Consider the following 17,202-nt stretch of genomic DNA (forward strand, 5'->3'; position numbering starts at 1 on the left):
GTTACTCGAACTACTGGGTATCTACTACACACACATTCATTCGTTGTGTGTGTGTTTACTTTTTTATGATATTTTTGTTTGTTGTCTCTTTTTAAACAATGTTCGCGAGCATTCGCGAACATTTGTTTTGTGAGTTTTTCAAAAGAATGTTCTTCAACAAGAAATGCTTGCGAACGAATGAATCGACGACGCTTGCAGCTAAATTTTATCTTTCGTGAATTTTTCGTACAATGAGAACATTCGCGAGAGATTGCAAATGCTTGTTCATTCATTGTAACTTTATCATTCGCGATAAATTGAAAACATTCGTATTCTCGCCGCGAGCATTCGTGAGAAAGAGCGTATTTTAATGATTCTTCGCACCCTGCCTTAAAAACGGATTTTAATATATGGGCAATATTGCCAATTTTTTAATATTCCAATTTCAAAAAATCAGCTTTTTTGTTTTTGTGGCACATCAATGATTTTTGGTACAGATATAGAGAAAAATGTTCTGACTCCGAAACCGTTCGCGATCAAATTTTTGGTCGATGCGCGCAAAAGTTATCGAGGTTTTAATTTTGGGCATAAGAAAAAAATCTTAAAATTACGCCATTAATTATATTGACCAAAAACGTTGATATATATCTTGCTCCGTAAAATAATAATATGAATATATTATAATAATCGCGATAAAGTTGCACATATTCGCGAAATATGAAAAAAAATAAAAAAATATAGCAGATTACATCAATATTTTCATTATATTAATGACATACACACACCTAAAAATTAATTTAAAAATATGTACATAATCTAAACACCATGGTGAATCAAATGATATCAAAATCACACAAGTCCGTGTAGCGGTTTCTAAATCAAAGCGACAACAAAACAAGATATTGAGGAAAAATATTTGTTTTTGGTTCGAAAAAATAATGTCATCATATTTATTTTTTTAATTGTATACAAGAAATTTCCGATAAAAAATGTTGGGGTTATTCTGCTATTTTACCCGAATTTCGCCGAAAAATTGACATATATAATAATAATCACTTTTTGTGTATAAGTATACGCCTTGCGGATTATATCAAGACCCTTCCGATAAATCTTAGAATTCTATAAATAGGAATAAATCTTAAAATAAAATATTATTATGAAATATACATTTTAAATTCCAGGAAGTACTGAAGTTTATCTTCCAATCCATATATATTTTGCGAAATTTCATTTGACGGCTAAGATGTGCCGCACGTTACATTGAAGTACGCAAAAAATCGTAAAACGCGAATAATTTCCGAAAACTCCATATGCCATTAACGCGCATCCGATTTCGGTGTGCACCCTAAAAAAATACATCGATCTATACCATTTCAATGTGGTCCATTAAGAACCATGGATGTGCCAGCAAAATCTACTTTTGAGATAAATTGCGTACATCTCTCTTTCGGCTGAAGTTTTTAAAGTTCTCTTTTCGAAAAAGATCAAAATCCGTATGAGGTCATTTATTGAAGCGGAAATGATACACAGAAAACGCAAATAAATCCGCGATATTTTAAAAAACATTTTTTGCCAAATTTCGTGTTTTTGGAAGGCCAGTTCCCGCCGTTCTAGTAGATGGATTTTCACGAAGAAGATTTTATATCATCCGAAACGTAAAAAACCTTATTGATCGCGGGTACCCATATCATTCAGTTGACAGATCTAAAAATTTGGCCCGAAAAATAGGTTTTTTAGAAATTTGATCGCACAAAATTCGCACCTTCGGATGAGTATTACTCTGAAGCTGTGCATACTACATACACAAAATACGTATCAAATTACGCAGATTCGCGACTACAATAATCTTATAACAGATTTTTATAAATTCCTGTTTGCGTATTAAAGCTAGAAGTAAAATTAAAAAAACACTCAAAATCGAGCTTCAAAATGTCTGCATCATTTAAAGGTAGATGCAGTGAAAATTTTGAAAAATGATACATAAGGGGCGTAGTCCCCATTTTGTTGGCTTCTAGTTTTATTTTGACACGAAGACCGTACAATGAGTGGCTTAGTCACAAATCGATATAGAACATAAAAAAACTGGTTCGCCTCAACGTGTTTTTACACATTTTTTTACATTAAAGTAGACACAGCTTCCACCAAAATAAAGTTTGGAGGTCAATATCATGAACAGTTTGCAACGACAGATTAATTAACCCAAAACTATTCACTTTTTTTCATATACTTAAGTAGTTCCCGAGTTATAAAGGGGTGAACCTCCGCTTCAGCTATGTTAAAAAATTGGCAACATTGCCCATATATATTTTTAATTTGTATATAATTTTGATTACCTACATCTAGCTCAGATCCATATTGACTAGTTTACGACAACAAACTGCAAGTTGGTCCCATTTTTATGTTAATTACAGCGCTAATTTTGGATGGGTACAAATGTACCACGGTTATTGATCTACGTGGGTAATAACTTTAAAATGTATAATAATTATATGCATAGAAAAATATTAATAATTTTTACCCTTTGATCCACATACCTGCATTATTCAAAATTGTACATCATTTATATTAAAAAAAGTTCAAATGTACCCGGTAATTAATCGTACGACAAAATTAGTCATTCTAATCTGTGTATGCCTAAAAAATCCAGTATTTAATAATTGTATTTAAATTAATTAACTTAATTTATTAATACGATAACTTTTAAAACAAATAATGCTACGCATATAATCAAACTTGTTTTTCCCCCATTATCCAAAATACAAATGTTTCATTCACTTTTTTTTGCGTTCCCACTTGTCATTCCCAAACAAAAATATATCTGTCATTTAATACAAATATTTATTGCCTAAAAACCTATACATTTTATCTGACGTTTTGGATTGTTAATTCCGATAATTAATTGCCTGTTGAGACCATAACATTTTTCACGTACATTTTTTAAATTCATTATCCCAAACCAGAAACCGGCTACGTTCTTTTGGGGACATTTATTAGTTATCCATATACAAAAAAATAAATAAACAACAAATAAAATAACAAACCAAACAGATATAAATGTAAATTAAATCCTAAAATCCGGTTTTGATGTATTTGAAAATTACTTACGTCCAAAAAAAAATATCATTAACGAAATTTGCTGGATTTTTCAAAACAACCATTTAAACCGAAATCTAAACATTTTCAAATTGTCTAATATGAAATAAGTCAAAACATCCTTGTGGACATTCGAAATACCTGTAGTCAATCGTGGTTTTTATAGGGGGACTATGCCATAGGAAACTACAGGGCTGCCTATATTCGACGGACCCATGTTTTTTTTTTTAATCAAAGAAAAAATATAAAAATTTGGCGGTTGGCAATGTTAATCATTTAATTTGTTCCAAGTAGATTTGTTTACTTGAATTTTTGAATATGATATCTCTCAAATGGCCGCCTCTGGCGTTGATGACGTATTGTGCCTTTTTTTCTGCATTTTCCATCGTTTTTGCCAACATTTTGGCCGGAATAGCGGCTATTTCTTCACGAATGTTGTCCTTGAGCTCTTCTACGGTCCTTGGCTTGTTAACATAAACCTTTGACTTCAAATATCCCCACAAAAAGAAGTCAGGCGGCGTCAAATCGGGCGAACGCGGTGGCCAGTCCAAATCACCACTTTTCGACATCGAACGGTACGGAAACAAATTCTTCAGAAAATCGATTGTTATGCGACTTGTGTGCGGTGTAGCGCCGTCTTGTTGAAACCATAACTGCCTCATATGCTTTCGACGAATAATTGGCATCACAAAATTGGTCATCATGTCGCGATAACGCTCCTGATTGATGCTAACAGCATGGCCATTTTCATTTTGGAAGAAAAACGGCCCAATGACCGTTTTCGCACCAACGCCGCAACAAACTGTGACCTTTTCGTCATGAAGAGGCACTTCTTGAATCTCCTTCAATATGAAATGGGCTTCATCGAACATGATAATTTTGTTCCAAAATTGCTCGTCATCTTCGGCCATTTCGATGACTCTTTGGGCCCATTCCAATCGACGAGGCTTGTCCGCGGGCAACATTCTTTGCGTCAATTGAATTTTGTACGGGAACAAATGCAAATCAATGCGAATAATCCGTTGTAAAGTGGATCGAGCCATGCCCAACTGCTGAGAACGGCGTTTTTGGGATGTTCTTGGGGACCTCTCGGCCGATCGCCTTGCTCGACTTTTATATGGCCTCTTCGGATTAGAAAGAGCCTTACCAGTCTGACTGACGCTTCAAACGCGGTATGTCATTAAGCGATGTGACATCTCTGTCAAAAGTTATGGCGTTGCCAGATGGGTCCGCCGAATATGGGCAACCCTTTAAAAATCTGTTCAAAATACACTCAGGATCATCAAAATACTTATGAGGAGCCTGGACCTTTATATATGTGGGATTTACCAAAGAAATCGAACGACATTTATTATTATTGGTTGGAAGACTTTCCCATGCAATAAAATCCCAAAATATGAAATTAGAGACGATTATTTCTTTGAGAACGCATGTCTGAAATCTGCAAAATGTCAAAGTTTGTGAGTACCATTGTATGGGGTCTGTGTCAATTTATACCCATGTTAGTAATTTTAGAACCCATCTTTCTTTGGACCACATCTGTTTCAAAAATTTGGCTGGTGCTCGCCAGCCAATTTCATCCAAACTTTAATATTTCTTCCAAACTTAGTTTAAGTTCTAAGATGGGGAATATCGATCACTCCTTCTGGTACCTCCCCCACAAAGGGTTAAAATATTGCTGAACATTAATGTTATAATATCATGTGAACCGACTATACGATTTTAACCAAACTGCACAACCAATTATCACTACCAAGCCTAGATCAAGTCCGAAGATGGAACCCATTTGTCCACTTCTTTTACAAATGGTCAAAACTTTAATTTTTTTATAAATTCAATATAAGGCGAATCTTATATCCGATTTGAACCAAACTCTGTACAATATATCATCTATACCAAGCCTAGATTAAGTCCGAAGATGGGATCCATTGGTCCACTCCTTCTGGCACCTTCACCTGGTCATATTTTTAAATTCAATATTATGCGAAAGAAATTTCCGATTTGAACCAAACATTGCATAACCTATTATCTTCATCAGGCCTAGATTAAGTTCGAAAGAAGGACCCGTCGGTCATATCCTTATGGTGCCCCAATGAGACCTAAAAACACCATATATGAACCAATAAGGTTGAATATCTGCACAAAGAGTGGTTCACTTATATCAGGACTATGCCGAACATGGGCAAATTTTAATTTGTTTGTAGAGGGATTTATTTTTTTACCCAATGAGAATCCAAAATGTAAAATTAATGTTAATTGCTGGCCAAACTCCAATCCAATCGATCCCAGCAAGGCTTGTGTGGATTGTAGCAAATAATTTTTGAAACAAGTAAATAGGTTGATAAGTTCTACCGTGCCGATCTTTATATACTCTCTGGGCTCCAAACTTCAACATACAAAAATAACGAAGATCTCTTGTATGGTGCATATTCAGGGAATTCGATTAAAAAACCAACAAATATCGATAATAAAGTGGAACGGCGGAACATTTATATAAGGGCTATGTCAAAATATGGGTCTGTATCGAAAATATTCTGCAAAAATGTTTTTTACACCCTAAGAACGCGAAATGAAAAATTGCAACCACTTCTGTGGGCAAATTCGAGTTATATGAGGGCTATGTCAATGAATATCGAAATAGATTGGCAATTTTTTCTCAGCCCTCAAGAACCATGAAACTATACAGCAGACACATTGGTTTGAGAATTCAGTTAAAATTTTGAAAGGAACGAAAATGGGACCGGGACTATTATATATATGGGGGCAATGTCAAACTATTGGACCTCTATTTAACATTTTCTGTAACAACAAGACCGGAATGCCAAATTAAAGCCATTTTGGGGGCTAGCCGTAATATGAAAGATATTGCTCATTTGCTGCAAGACCGGCATAAATCAAAAAAATCGATTTGCAGAAAATGCGTTTTAAATTGTCAATTTATTCACACTTTATGTGGGACAGAGGAACTTCTACAGCTACTCCATTAGAGTGTGTATGATGTAATCATCTGAATTTTTTACACAATATGAAGTCCGAATGGTTCCCTATAATTCTGCATTATTACCTCAAAAATTACGATTTTTGATTTATGCTGGTCTGCCGGTGCAAATGAGCGATATGTCAAAACAACAAAGTGATTTAACAATTATTTTGATCGTTTGAAAAAACGTATAAAATTAATTGCGACAAATCGAAGTATGGTAAAGATGACCTAAATATATTCTGCATATAGAACACCAGTTTGCTGTATATAGATAACTTTTAGAATGTTTTTTTTTTTAATTTATAAAACTTTCTTGAGTATATATTATTTTTAAGAAAACACCCATTTCTTTCCCCCTTCCCTCCTCAATTAAGTTAACTTTAATTGATATGTTTTTTTATTATTTTTAATAGCTCAACTTATAGCACTAATACATTGCATGCGATCAGAATTGATTTGTTGCCAATTTGTCTACAGATGCCGATGATGATAAGGAACTATAAAAGTGAGCAAAAACAAAACAACAACAACAAAAAATTGAATAGTAACTGCAACGGTCATTTAAAAAATTTATGGACTTCTGACGCGCTCTGTGACCGCTGCTGCTACATCTCCATTCAATTTGCATTTAAAATCCATTTAATTAATTATTTATATTGTTGTTGTTGCTGCAGCTATTTTTTTGCTATTAAATGTAATATTGGTTTTTACGTTGGAAATTCATTTAGTTTACATTTTCTTTATATTGGATATTATAAGAATACTAGGAATCATATTTACATATTAATATCTAAATATAAGGTTCTGTTTATAAATATAAGGGTAATAGGTTAATTTAATAAAATAAAATTTCCCATTTTTTATACCTTTCACCACACTGTGGTACAGGGTATTATGTCTCATAGATAGACATATGGTTCCATTTGAGAATATGTATATAATCACTTTCTGAGTAGATTTGTGCATGTCCGTCCGTCTGTCTGTCGATGTTAAATTGTATGGCATATGTCACTTATTCGGTCCATGGACGATCCCTATGCAATTGGGAAAAATCGGTTCAGATGTAGATATAGCTCCCATATATATTTTCGTCCGGTGTAATGTAAATGGTGCACCAAAGTCCCTATATATCTTTCGATTTGCACGAAATTTGGCATAGCGTACAGAATAAGGTCTAGAATGATGTGTGTTAAGTTTCCGGAAAATCGGGTCAGATTTAGATATAGTTCCCATATACATTTTCGTTCGATTTTATGTAAATGGTGTACCAAAGTCCCTTTATATCTTTCGATTTGCACGAAATTTGGCATATCGTACAGAATAAGGTCTAGAATGATGTGTGTTAAGTTTCCTGAAAATCGGTCCAGATTTAGATATAACTCCCATATATATTTTCGTCCGATTTAATGTAAATGGTGTACCAAAGTCCCCATATATATCATTCGATTTGCACGAAATTTGGCACAGCGTAATAAATTAGGTCTAGCATGATGTGTGTTAAGTTTCCTGAAAATTGGTTAGATATAGCTCCTATATATAGTTTCGTCCGATTTGAAGTAAAAGATAGACAAAAGGCCGTTTGCTGCCAAATTTTACACAACGTACTGAATTTAGTATTGCCTAACGTTTGTCAAGTTTTGTAGGGATCGGTTCCGATTTAGATATAGCTTCGATTTATAGTTTCGTACGATTTTAATAAATGTTACACCAAAGACCCAAAGTTAGGCCTATTGACACAAAATTTTGCACACCGTACTGAAGTTAATATAACCTAGCATGTAGAAAGTTTTGTTGAAATCGGCTCAAATTTGGATGGAGCTACCATATATATTTTATCCCGATTTTAAGTAAATGATGCACCAAGAACTCAAAAGGCGGCCGATATGCACAAAACATACTGAAATTAGTATAACCTAACCTGTGACAAGTTTCGATGAAATCTGTTTAGATTTCGATAAAACTTTTATATATATATATATATATTCCTCCTCATGTTGATCAGATATTTATCAAATAATCAACGGGTGTCCGATTGTTATTTGCCTTAAATGGATTTACATAATTTTGTCCCGTTGCAAGAAGCAGCTCTATATCTGACCAAATGAAAAATTTAGTATAGGTTGCATAATGACATGTTTATGCATCCTATTTCATTTTACTGGTCCTTCAAAAATGCGACGTCTGTTAGGATTCATCTATTGAATATACCCAAAGTGGTGAAGGGTATCATATAGTCGGCCCCGTCCGACTTTATTACTTTCCTTACAGGTGTCTTCTTAATTTACTAAGAGCTCGTGGTCTTGTATGGAATTTTTAAAAGGCATGTCCTATTTTGTAATTTAATATTCCGGATCCTCATCGGGTACAACGTCTTCCTACAAAATATTATCACCTTTAAGGGTAACTATTAAATTTCGATATTTTATGGAGTTCGGGCATGTTCTTCATTCGAACTGATTGATTCAGATCTATCAACCAAATGTTATCTTTTAGATGTTGAATTTCCGTTCTTGGTTTTTAAGAGGTTATACAAATTTTTGCTGGCAGAATGACGTTTTTAATTGTTTTGAGTGAAACAAGGTATGTCTCTTAAAATTTTTATTTTAATTTTTTAATTCCTTTCCCCCACAAAATTACAAATTTGTTCAATAACGGTAATAAATTATAGATTGATTTATGGGATAAATATATTTCAATATTAAATAATAATTTTAAATTTGTTAAGAAGAAGGCTCTAGCTACAAAGAAGAAGAAGGCTCAAGGCTTCTAAAATATTGATGGGGGCAATGTCAAAACATGGACCTATTTTTTACCATTTTCTGCAAAAACAAGCCCGGAATACTAAATTAAAGGCATATTGGGGGCTATACCGTTATATGAGAGCTATGTCAAAACATAGACTATTGTTGATAATTTTCAGCATGACGTATGCCATCCTCCAAAAATCCTGAATGCCAAATTACAGAGCTTTCTATTGGACCGAATATTTTGATTTGCAAAACTAACCAATAAGGAATGTTCAAAAGTCGGATGGGGTCGACTATATGATACCCTTCACAACTTTGGGCAATGACAAGTGATGTTCCTTCTGATATAAACCATCATAAGTCCATCTCTGCTAATATGTACTATAACCAGCCGAACCGAAAGAAAACAAGTAAAAAATGTCAGTCGGCGTGGCCGAAAGATATATACCCTCTGTGGAGAATGTTGACCATTTGTGTGGGAAATACCAGAAGGAGTGGGAATACCAGAAGGGGTGGGCTTGAGCTAGACTTGTTATAGATAACAGATTGTGAAATGTTTGGTTCAAATTTATGAATATTTATGAATATTGAAAATTTGACCATTTGAGGAGGTGCTACCACAAGGAGTGGACTAATGGGTCCCATCTTCAAGCTTGATCTGGACTTGGTAAAGATAATAGGTTGTGCAAAATTTGGTTCAAATTGGACATTCCATTCGCCAAATATTGGATTCATAAATATTAAAATTTTGATCCTTTGTGGGGGAGGTACCAAAAGGAGTGAACCGATAAAACCCAGCTTCAAACTTGATCTAGGTCTGGTTAATAGAATAGTTTGTACAAAATTGGGTTTAAGTCGAACCCTCCAATCGTCTGATATTATATTTATAAATATTGAAAATGTTGACCCTCTGTGGAGGAGGTACCAGTAGGAACATGGGACAAATGTGTCCCATCTTCCTACTTGATCTAGGCTTGGTAAAGATAATCGATTGTACAATGTTTCGTTAAAATCCGATATTCCGTTTGCATGTTATTATAAAATTAATTTTTAGCACAATTTTGAACATTTTATGGGGGAGGTACCAGAAGGAGTGGACCGATATTCCCCATCTTAAACTAAGTTTGGAAACGGAGACAATCGAGCATCTTCTGTGTCATTGCCCAGCCCTGGCTTACAGGCGGCACAGACTAGTGGGTGCCCAGCTTCTTCTCAACAACCGAACCTGTTCTAATCTACAGCATAATTAGAAACCTAAAGTGGTTAGGAACATACAACCTTGACACGTAACACATCTCCTAGAGCCATCGACCTTCATTCCTCTTTCATTTATTTATGTAAGCTTCTCAACTCTTCTTTATTTCCCTAATCTTCTCTCTCCTACAGATCTGTTTTTATCTCTTCTCTTCACTATATCTCTTCTTGCGGGTGATCGCAACGAACCTAACCGGTCTCAGAGTGCTGCAGCCACTTAAGTGACTGCACATCCCCAAACCTAACCTAACATCAAAATAATTAAAATTATGGGATATCATTATGTGGAAACTATCGACCGATATTGTTAAAATTTAGTTACAGTTTTCGGGATATACCGAAGCTATACCGATAAATTCCATTTTCAATATCAAAAATCAAATGTTTCAGTCAAGTTCAAATGTCTATTTTAAATACTGTGAGCTCTATCGTGATTGCAACAAACCGATCTCACTTTTATCGATAGTAAACCATGGACAGATCTTCTGTTTTCTATTTTTTTTTTTTTAAAGATTATTTCTATATTTTTTTATTTAGATGGTCTTCTGCATATAGAATGCTTTATATCAATAGAAAATCTAAAGAATGGCTTCTGTTTGTGGAAGGCCTTTGGAATGTCTTCCCTCTACAGATGACCTATAGAAGGTATTCCGCCTATATACCTGACATATAGTAGGTTATCTCTCTATTGAAGATCTATTTTCAATAAAAAATATGGGTCTCTCTAGAAGGTCTGTCTATGTATAGAAGATCTTCTAACTGAAAAAACCCTAAAAACATCAATTGAAACAGTCTTGTCTCAATTTTTTTCCTTTTTTGTAATTTCCTCCCCCACACAATAAAAAGTAACATTTTTATTGTTTTCTATCACCTTTCATATTTCAAATTGTATTTTAATTAAATATTCAACTTGCAGCTGTTCATATTCCACTCAAGTCAAGACATTTGTTTAATATTTAAATTATTGTTGTTGCTGCTGTTATTGTTTGAGATAATTACATTTTGTATAATTTTTGTTCGTTCTATCCCGGAGATAGAATTACACACCAACACCAACAATATCATCCGCAATGGAATACACTTGACTTGAAAAATATTGACAAGTTGTAGTTAAGAAAACCACAAACCAAATAAAATTAAATGTTAAAATTTGAATTCATTAACCTTTTGCGAAAGAAAACCACATTTTTGTAATTTTTCTTGAACTTGTCTAGGAAACATAGCATTGACAGGCCTTCAAAAAAAAAAAAAAAAAAAAAAAAACATAGATATTATAGAGGGAAATAAGGAATACTAGCATATGCCCGCAACTTCGTTAGTGAATGTTGGAAATATTTAAAAATGTATTAACATATTATTTTATTTTTAGATAAAACTGCATATGTCTGAAAAAAAACAATCCACACATTAATATCGAGCATAAATTAAATTTGAGTACCATTTAGTACCAAATTTCATGATTCGAGCTCTAAAGGTTCACCCAAATCCAAATTTTACCGAATTTTCCATTGAGCAAACATTATTTCCATAAGTACCCTCCTCAACCATCTAACTAAACTTCCTGCATACCCCCATCCTACACCACCACAATGATTCCAAATTCAAATTTCAGGATTCCAACTCTATTAATTCACCCACAATTAAAATTGTACCGAATTTAGTAGTAGAATTTCCAAAACTTCCTACTTAACCCAAACCAACACCCCCACAGTGATCCTAAATCCATTTTCAGGATTCAAACTCTATCGGTTCAACCACAATTTAAATTGTACCAAATTTAGTACACAGTAGTACGAATTTCTAAAACCTCCTTCTTACCACAAATCTACACCCCCATAGTGATCCTAAATACAAGATTCAGGATTCAAACACTATCGGTTCACCCACAATTCAAATTGTACCAAATTAAGTACACAGTAGTACCAATTTCCAAAACTTCCTACATACCCCAATCCTGCACCCCCACACTGATACTAAATTCAAGTTTTAGGATTCCAACTCTATCGGTTCACCCACAATTCAGATTGTACTAAATGTAGTACATAGTAGTACCAATTTCCAAATCTTCCTACATACCCCAATCTTACACCTCCACAGTGTTCATAAAGCAAAATTTCAGGATTCCAACTCTTTCGGTTCACCCAAAAATCAAATCGTACTAAATTTAGTACATAGTAGTACCAATACCCTCCTACATACTCAATCCTACACCTCCACAGTGATCTCAAATTCAAGTTTCAGGATTCCAACTCTATCGATTCACTCACAATTCAAATTTTACCAAATTTAGTACACATTTCTAAAACTTCCTACATATCTCAAACTTACACCTCAACAGTGATCCTGACTACAAATTTCATGATTCTAGCTCTATTGGTTCACCTAAAATTCAAATTGTACCAAATTTAGTACCATTTTGTACCCATAAGTATTATTTTCTTATTGTTCCCACTCTATCGGTTCACAAAAATTCAAACTGTACCGATTATAGTACGATTTAGTACTTTTCGTACACATAAGTAACAAATTTCCAAAACTACGTTCATATCCCATTTCTACACTGCGACGGTAATTTTAATTTCAAATTCCAGGATTCCAGCTCGACTTGTACCTCCAAATTAAATTTGTACCAAATATAGTGCCATATAGTACTTTTTGTACACATGAGTACGCGCTTTCAAAACCATCTCCTTAAATGGACCCTACTTCTCAACCTTAATTCACACTCCAAATTTCAAGTTTTTAACGCTATTCGTTCGCATGCTACAGAATTGTACCAAATTTAGTACATTTTCGTACTTTTCGGATAGTTATAGTTCGAATTTCCAAAAACCCTTTGCTACTTCTATCCTACACTTCATCAACGACCACCAAACCAAATTTCAGAGTTCTAGCTCCACCGGTTCGCCAAATACAAATGGTATCACATTTAGTATATTTTAGTACTTTTTGTACCGTTCTAGTACAAATTATTTCCAAAAACCCAGCCAGATTTCATATCGAGATCATCTCATCAAAAGCAACTTCTAAAAATATCGATTAGTCCAAAAATGTTTAAATAAATTAGTTCCACCCAGTCATCTATCAAACTTTTACAATTCCACTCTGGCAACACCAAGTATTTTTGATCCCTTAGAGCAAGCCACAACCTCTCAGCCAACTCAGGACGCTTCTTCGGTACACCTCTCTCAAAGCCTTCGACTGATACCCAGGCAGAAGTAAACCTTTTCAATCAGTCGGCAGCATATCCACCTACCATATTTGATCCCATTGAACAAAATACCAATTCTGCTGAACCACCCCGTTCAGCAAGCTCATCATCTAGACCCTATAATACCTATAGGTGAGGCAGTTAGAAGACTAAAACTAACACCGATTTCAATTTGCTATTGCTTTCAACAATTTCCAATTTTTTACTCACCCCCATGCATCCTTCGGATTATTTGGAGTTGGAGTTCCACAACATCTTCAAATCAAGATCCACAAACTTCAGATCAGGTCTTCCAGCCGCTATCATCTGTCCTGTCTGCTCCAGTTCAATTCTTCAATCCCTTACAGGTTACCTTGGGAGGCAATCAAGCACCTCCACAATCGTCTGGAGCTCAAGAACCCTTGAGACCACCATTAACACCACATCAGGGACAAGTATCTCAAACTCCTGCAGTCAAATTTTTCAACCCCTTACAAGGACCCATTGTTGATCAACCACCCGCTTTACCACTATCATCTTCTGCCGGTGTTCCACAGAGACCACCATAATCAACAAGTCAAGCTTCCACTGACCAGCAGCCCACCAATAACAAGAACTCTTGAGACCACCATCAACACCACATCAGGAACAAGTCCCTACCTCCTGCAGTACAATTTTTCAACCCCTTACAAGGACCAATTATTAATCAAGCACCCACTTTACCACTATCATCTTCTGCCGGTGTTCTATAGAGACCACCATCATCAACAAGTCAAGCTTCCACTGGCCAGCAGCCCACCAATAATGGAAATCAAACTTTTGAACACATCTACACGAATCGAATTTCAGCTTTGGACCTTAGATGGGCTTTTTATTTATTTTTTTTATCTTCGACAACCCTTTTAATTTGACATTTTCCATATTAATTTTTATTTAATTTTCTTTTCTTCTTATTCTTCTCCACCTTTCAGAACCCAAATCATTGGTAACTGTCGGCTCATCATCATTGGATACGGAAAATCTCGATGAAATCAATTTGAACGCATCCAACGAAGAGAGCACAACCGCCGATGCCAATGCAAATCCTCTATGGGAACAGCAATCAACGACAAGTGATTCAATTTTAAGTCAAGCAGCTTCATCGTTTTCCGCCCTACCATCGGTAGCATCGAATGTGTTCTCATCGTTTTCGAAACGTATAACGGGAATATCAAGTCGTGAGACTACACCAGGTTATGAAACGTCAGCCGCGGATCCAAATGGAAATTCCAATGTGCCACAATTAGATATACAACCGAACTATACGCAGCAGCAACAACAACAACAATTTCCACCATCACAGCAGCAACAACAATATCAATATTCCGCCGCAAATCAACCACCACCTGATCAACCATTCTATGCCCCTCCTCCACTTGCGACTGAATCTACCGGAGCTGCTTATGGTTTTCCCTCAGGACTAGATCCTACAGCTAATCCAAATATACCACCAGCTGAACCACCAAAATTCTATACACCAGCTGAAATACCACAGGCTCCACCATCGGCAGCCGCTGCACCACCACCCTCCTCGGCAGGGGGACAAAATAATTTCCGTTTTTCGGCAAAGAAAAAACTTTACGCTCCCATACCAGGTCTATCGGATCAACAGCAACAACAACCTGGTCAAGCAGCACTCTTTCAACCTGCAGCACCTTTACCAGGTGCTATACCACCAGCACCATTTCCCTCAACGGATCCCTATAGTCAAACTCCCACATATCCTACGGAAGAACGTAAATCTGAAGAACGTAAAGGTGGTCTCTTCTCGAAAATCACCCAACTTGCTCCCGCTGGTGTTCTACAAAATATAACGGGATTAGTGCAATCGGCAGCTGGTACCATAACCCAGACCATAAACCCAAACGCCGGATCGCAGACCCCAAGTGGAAATAATTACGAACAACAGTATCAACAGCCACAAGGCGGTAATTTTGGCATACAATTTGATCAGCAGCAGCAACAACAACAGGTTGGAGTGGGATATCCTTTGCCACCACCACCGGCCACAAATTATTTTGCAACTCCCAACTATTCTGGAGAACCCCAGGCCAATTATACACCTCCTCCACCGGCAACAGGTGAATCGGCAAATAACCAGGCTATTCATCCTCCTCCTGCTGCCATCCAGCCTGTGGCATTTTTCAATCCCCAACAGGCAGGAAGCGTTCCACCCAGTGGTCCAATAAACTTTTTCAATCCCACTGCGGCACCACCAAGTATTTTTGATCCCTTCAAGCAAGCGGAAAGTGCCACAGCCTCCCAGCCTACTCAGGGGGCTTCTACGGTTTTAAGCAGCAGGCCTCCCTCACAGCCGGGACAACAGCCTCCACCTTCCGCTTCTTCTGTGCCATTGTTCACTCCATCCACTGATAACCAGTCTGGAGTAAACTTTTTCAATACCTCGGCAGCAGCAGCTCCACCAACAATATTTGATCCCTTCCAACAAAATAGCAATTCAGCTGAACCAACCCGTCCAGCCAGGCCATCATCTAGACCCTATAACACCTACAGTGAGGCAGTTCCACAGGCATCTTCAGATCAACAGCAATTGAGACCACCATCTGCTAGTAGCCAACCTCCATCTCAGGTAGATCAATCGGCAACTTCGGATTCGATTACACAACCCATTCCTGAGGGACAAACATCTGCGCCACAGCCAACTGTGCAATTTTTCAATCCCTTACTGGTTCCAGCTGTTAGCCAGCCATCGTTGACACCAACCTCTAGTTCAGCTGAAACTCAACAGCCTTTGAGACCACCATCAAATCAAGCTCCCACATTATCCGATAATTCAGCATCACAAGTTCCAGCTACTTCTGAACAGGCCAACCCAACTCCTGTTCAATTTTTCAATCCTTTGCAGGTTCCACCAACATCCTCAACTTCATCTACTGGAGGTCAACAGCCATTGAGGCCACCTTCAACATCGGAAGTCAATCCAACTGGTCAATCGGCAGCGGCTAATCCAACTCCTGTACAATTTTTCAATCCTCTGCAGGCTCCATTGGGAATTACACAACCAACATCAACCACTGCAGCTCAACAGCCTTTGAGGCCTCCATCAAATCAAGGTCCCACACTAGGTCCTGACAATTCATCATCACAAGTTCCTCAACAGGCAACAGCTGCAGATTCAACACCTGTTCAGTTCTTCAATCCTTTGCAAGCTCCAATTGGAGTTCCACAACCTCCACAAACTGCTATTCCACAGCCATTAAGACCACCATCTTCAAATCAAGTTCCACAAACATCAGATCAGGTCTCCCAGCCACCATCTTCCGCCCAAGCCGCGCCAGTTCAATTCTTCAATCCCTTACAGGTTCCCTTGGGAGGGCATCAAGCACCCCCAACATCATCCCCAGCTCAAGAACCATTGAGACCACCATCAGCATCAAATCAGGAACAGCCACCAATAACTTTCTTTAATCCACTTCAACAACCCACAACAGGAGTTGTTCCACCAGTAAATTTCTTTAATCCTCTACAGCCAAGTTCCGCTCCTGCTACTCAACCACCTGCAGGATTCTTTGATCCATCTCAAGCCCCTCAAGCAACACAATTTTCTGCACCACCAACTACTGGAGGTTCTACACTACCTCCGCCAAGTGGAAGTTCTGCATTAGCCCCACCAGCAACTGGAGGATCGGCATTACCCCCTCCACCTTCCGGTTCCACATCATATCGTTTACAGAAAGGCACCAAACTCTATAAAAATCCATTAACAAGCCAAGAAACAGCTCCAGCTCACACCCTACCCAATCCTGTGTATGGAGTAGCAGGTGGATTTGCCACTGGACCACAAACATTTAATCAAAATTCGGTACCACCACAGCCATCAACTCAGTATCTCTATCAACCCTACAATCAAGGTTTCCCTGGCCCAGCATTAACTCAGGTGGCCAACGTATTTGTAC

The 17,202-nt window shown here is 36.9% G+C and overlaps 1 protein-coding gene across 1 annotated transcript; it reads left to right on the forward strand.

Moving 5' to 3' along the window:
• Window positions 1-14,316: 14,316 nt before the first annotated feature.
• LOC133337620 (uncharacterized) lies at window positions 14,317-17,192 on the forward strand (the record flags this gene model as incomplete). The annotated part of the gene is made up of 3 exons (XM_061545830.1): window positions 14,317-14,324; window positions 14,375-14,519; window positions 14,589-17,192. Coding segments are annotated over exons 1-3 (2,757 nt in total), but the record flags the coding sequence as incomplete, so codon positions are not given.
• Between the last annotated feature and the right edge of the window lie 10 nt (window positions 17,193-17,202).

Source organism: Musca vetustissima, unplaced genomic scaffold (genome assembly GCF_032173495.1).
Source record: "Musca vetustissima isolate MV318-11 ecotype Yass unplaced genomic scaffold, APGP_CSIRO_Mvet_v1 utg8300, whole genome shotgun sequence".
NCBI classification, from domain to species: Eukaryota; Metazoa; Arthropoda; class Insecta; order Diptera; family Muscidae; genus Musca; species Musca vetustissima.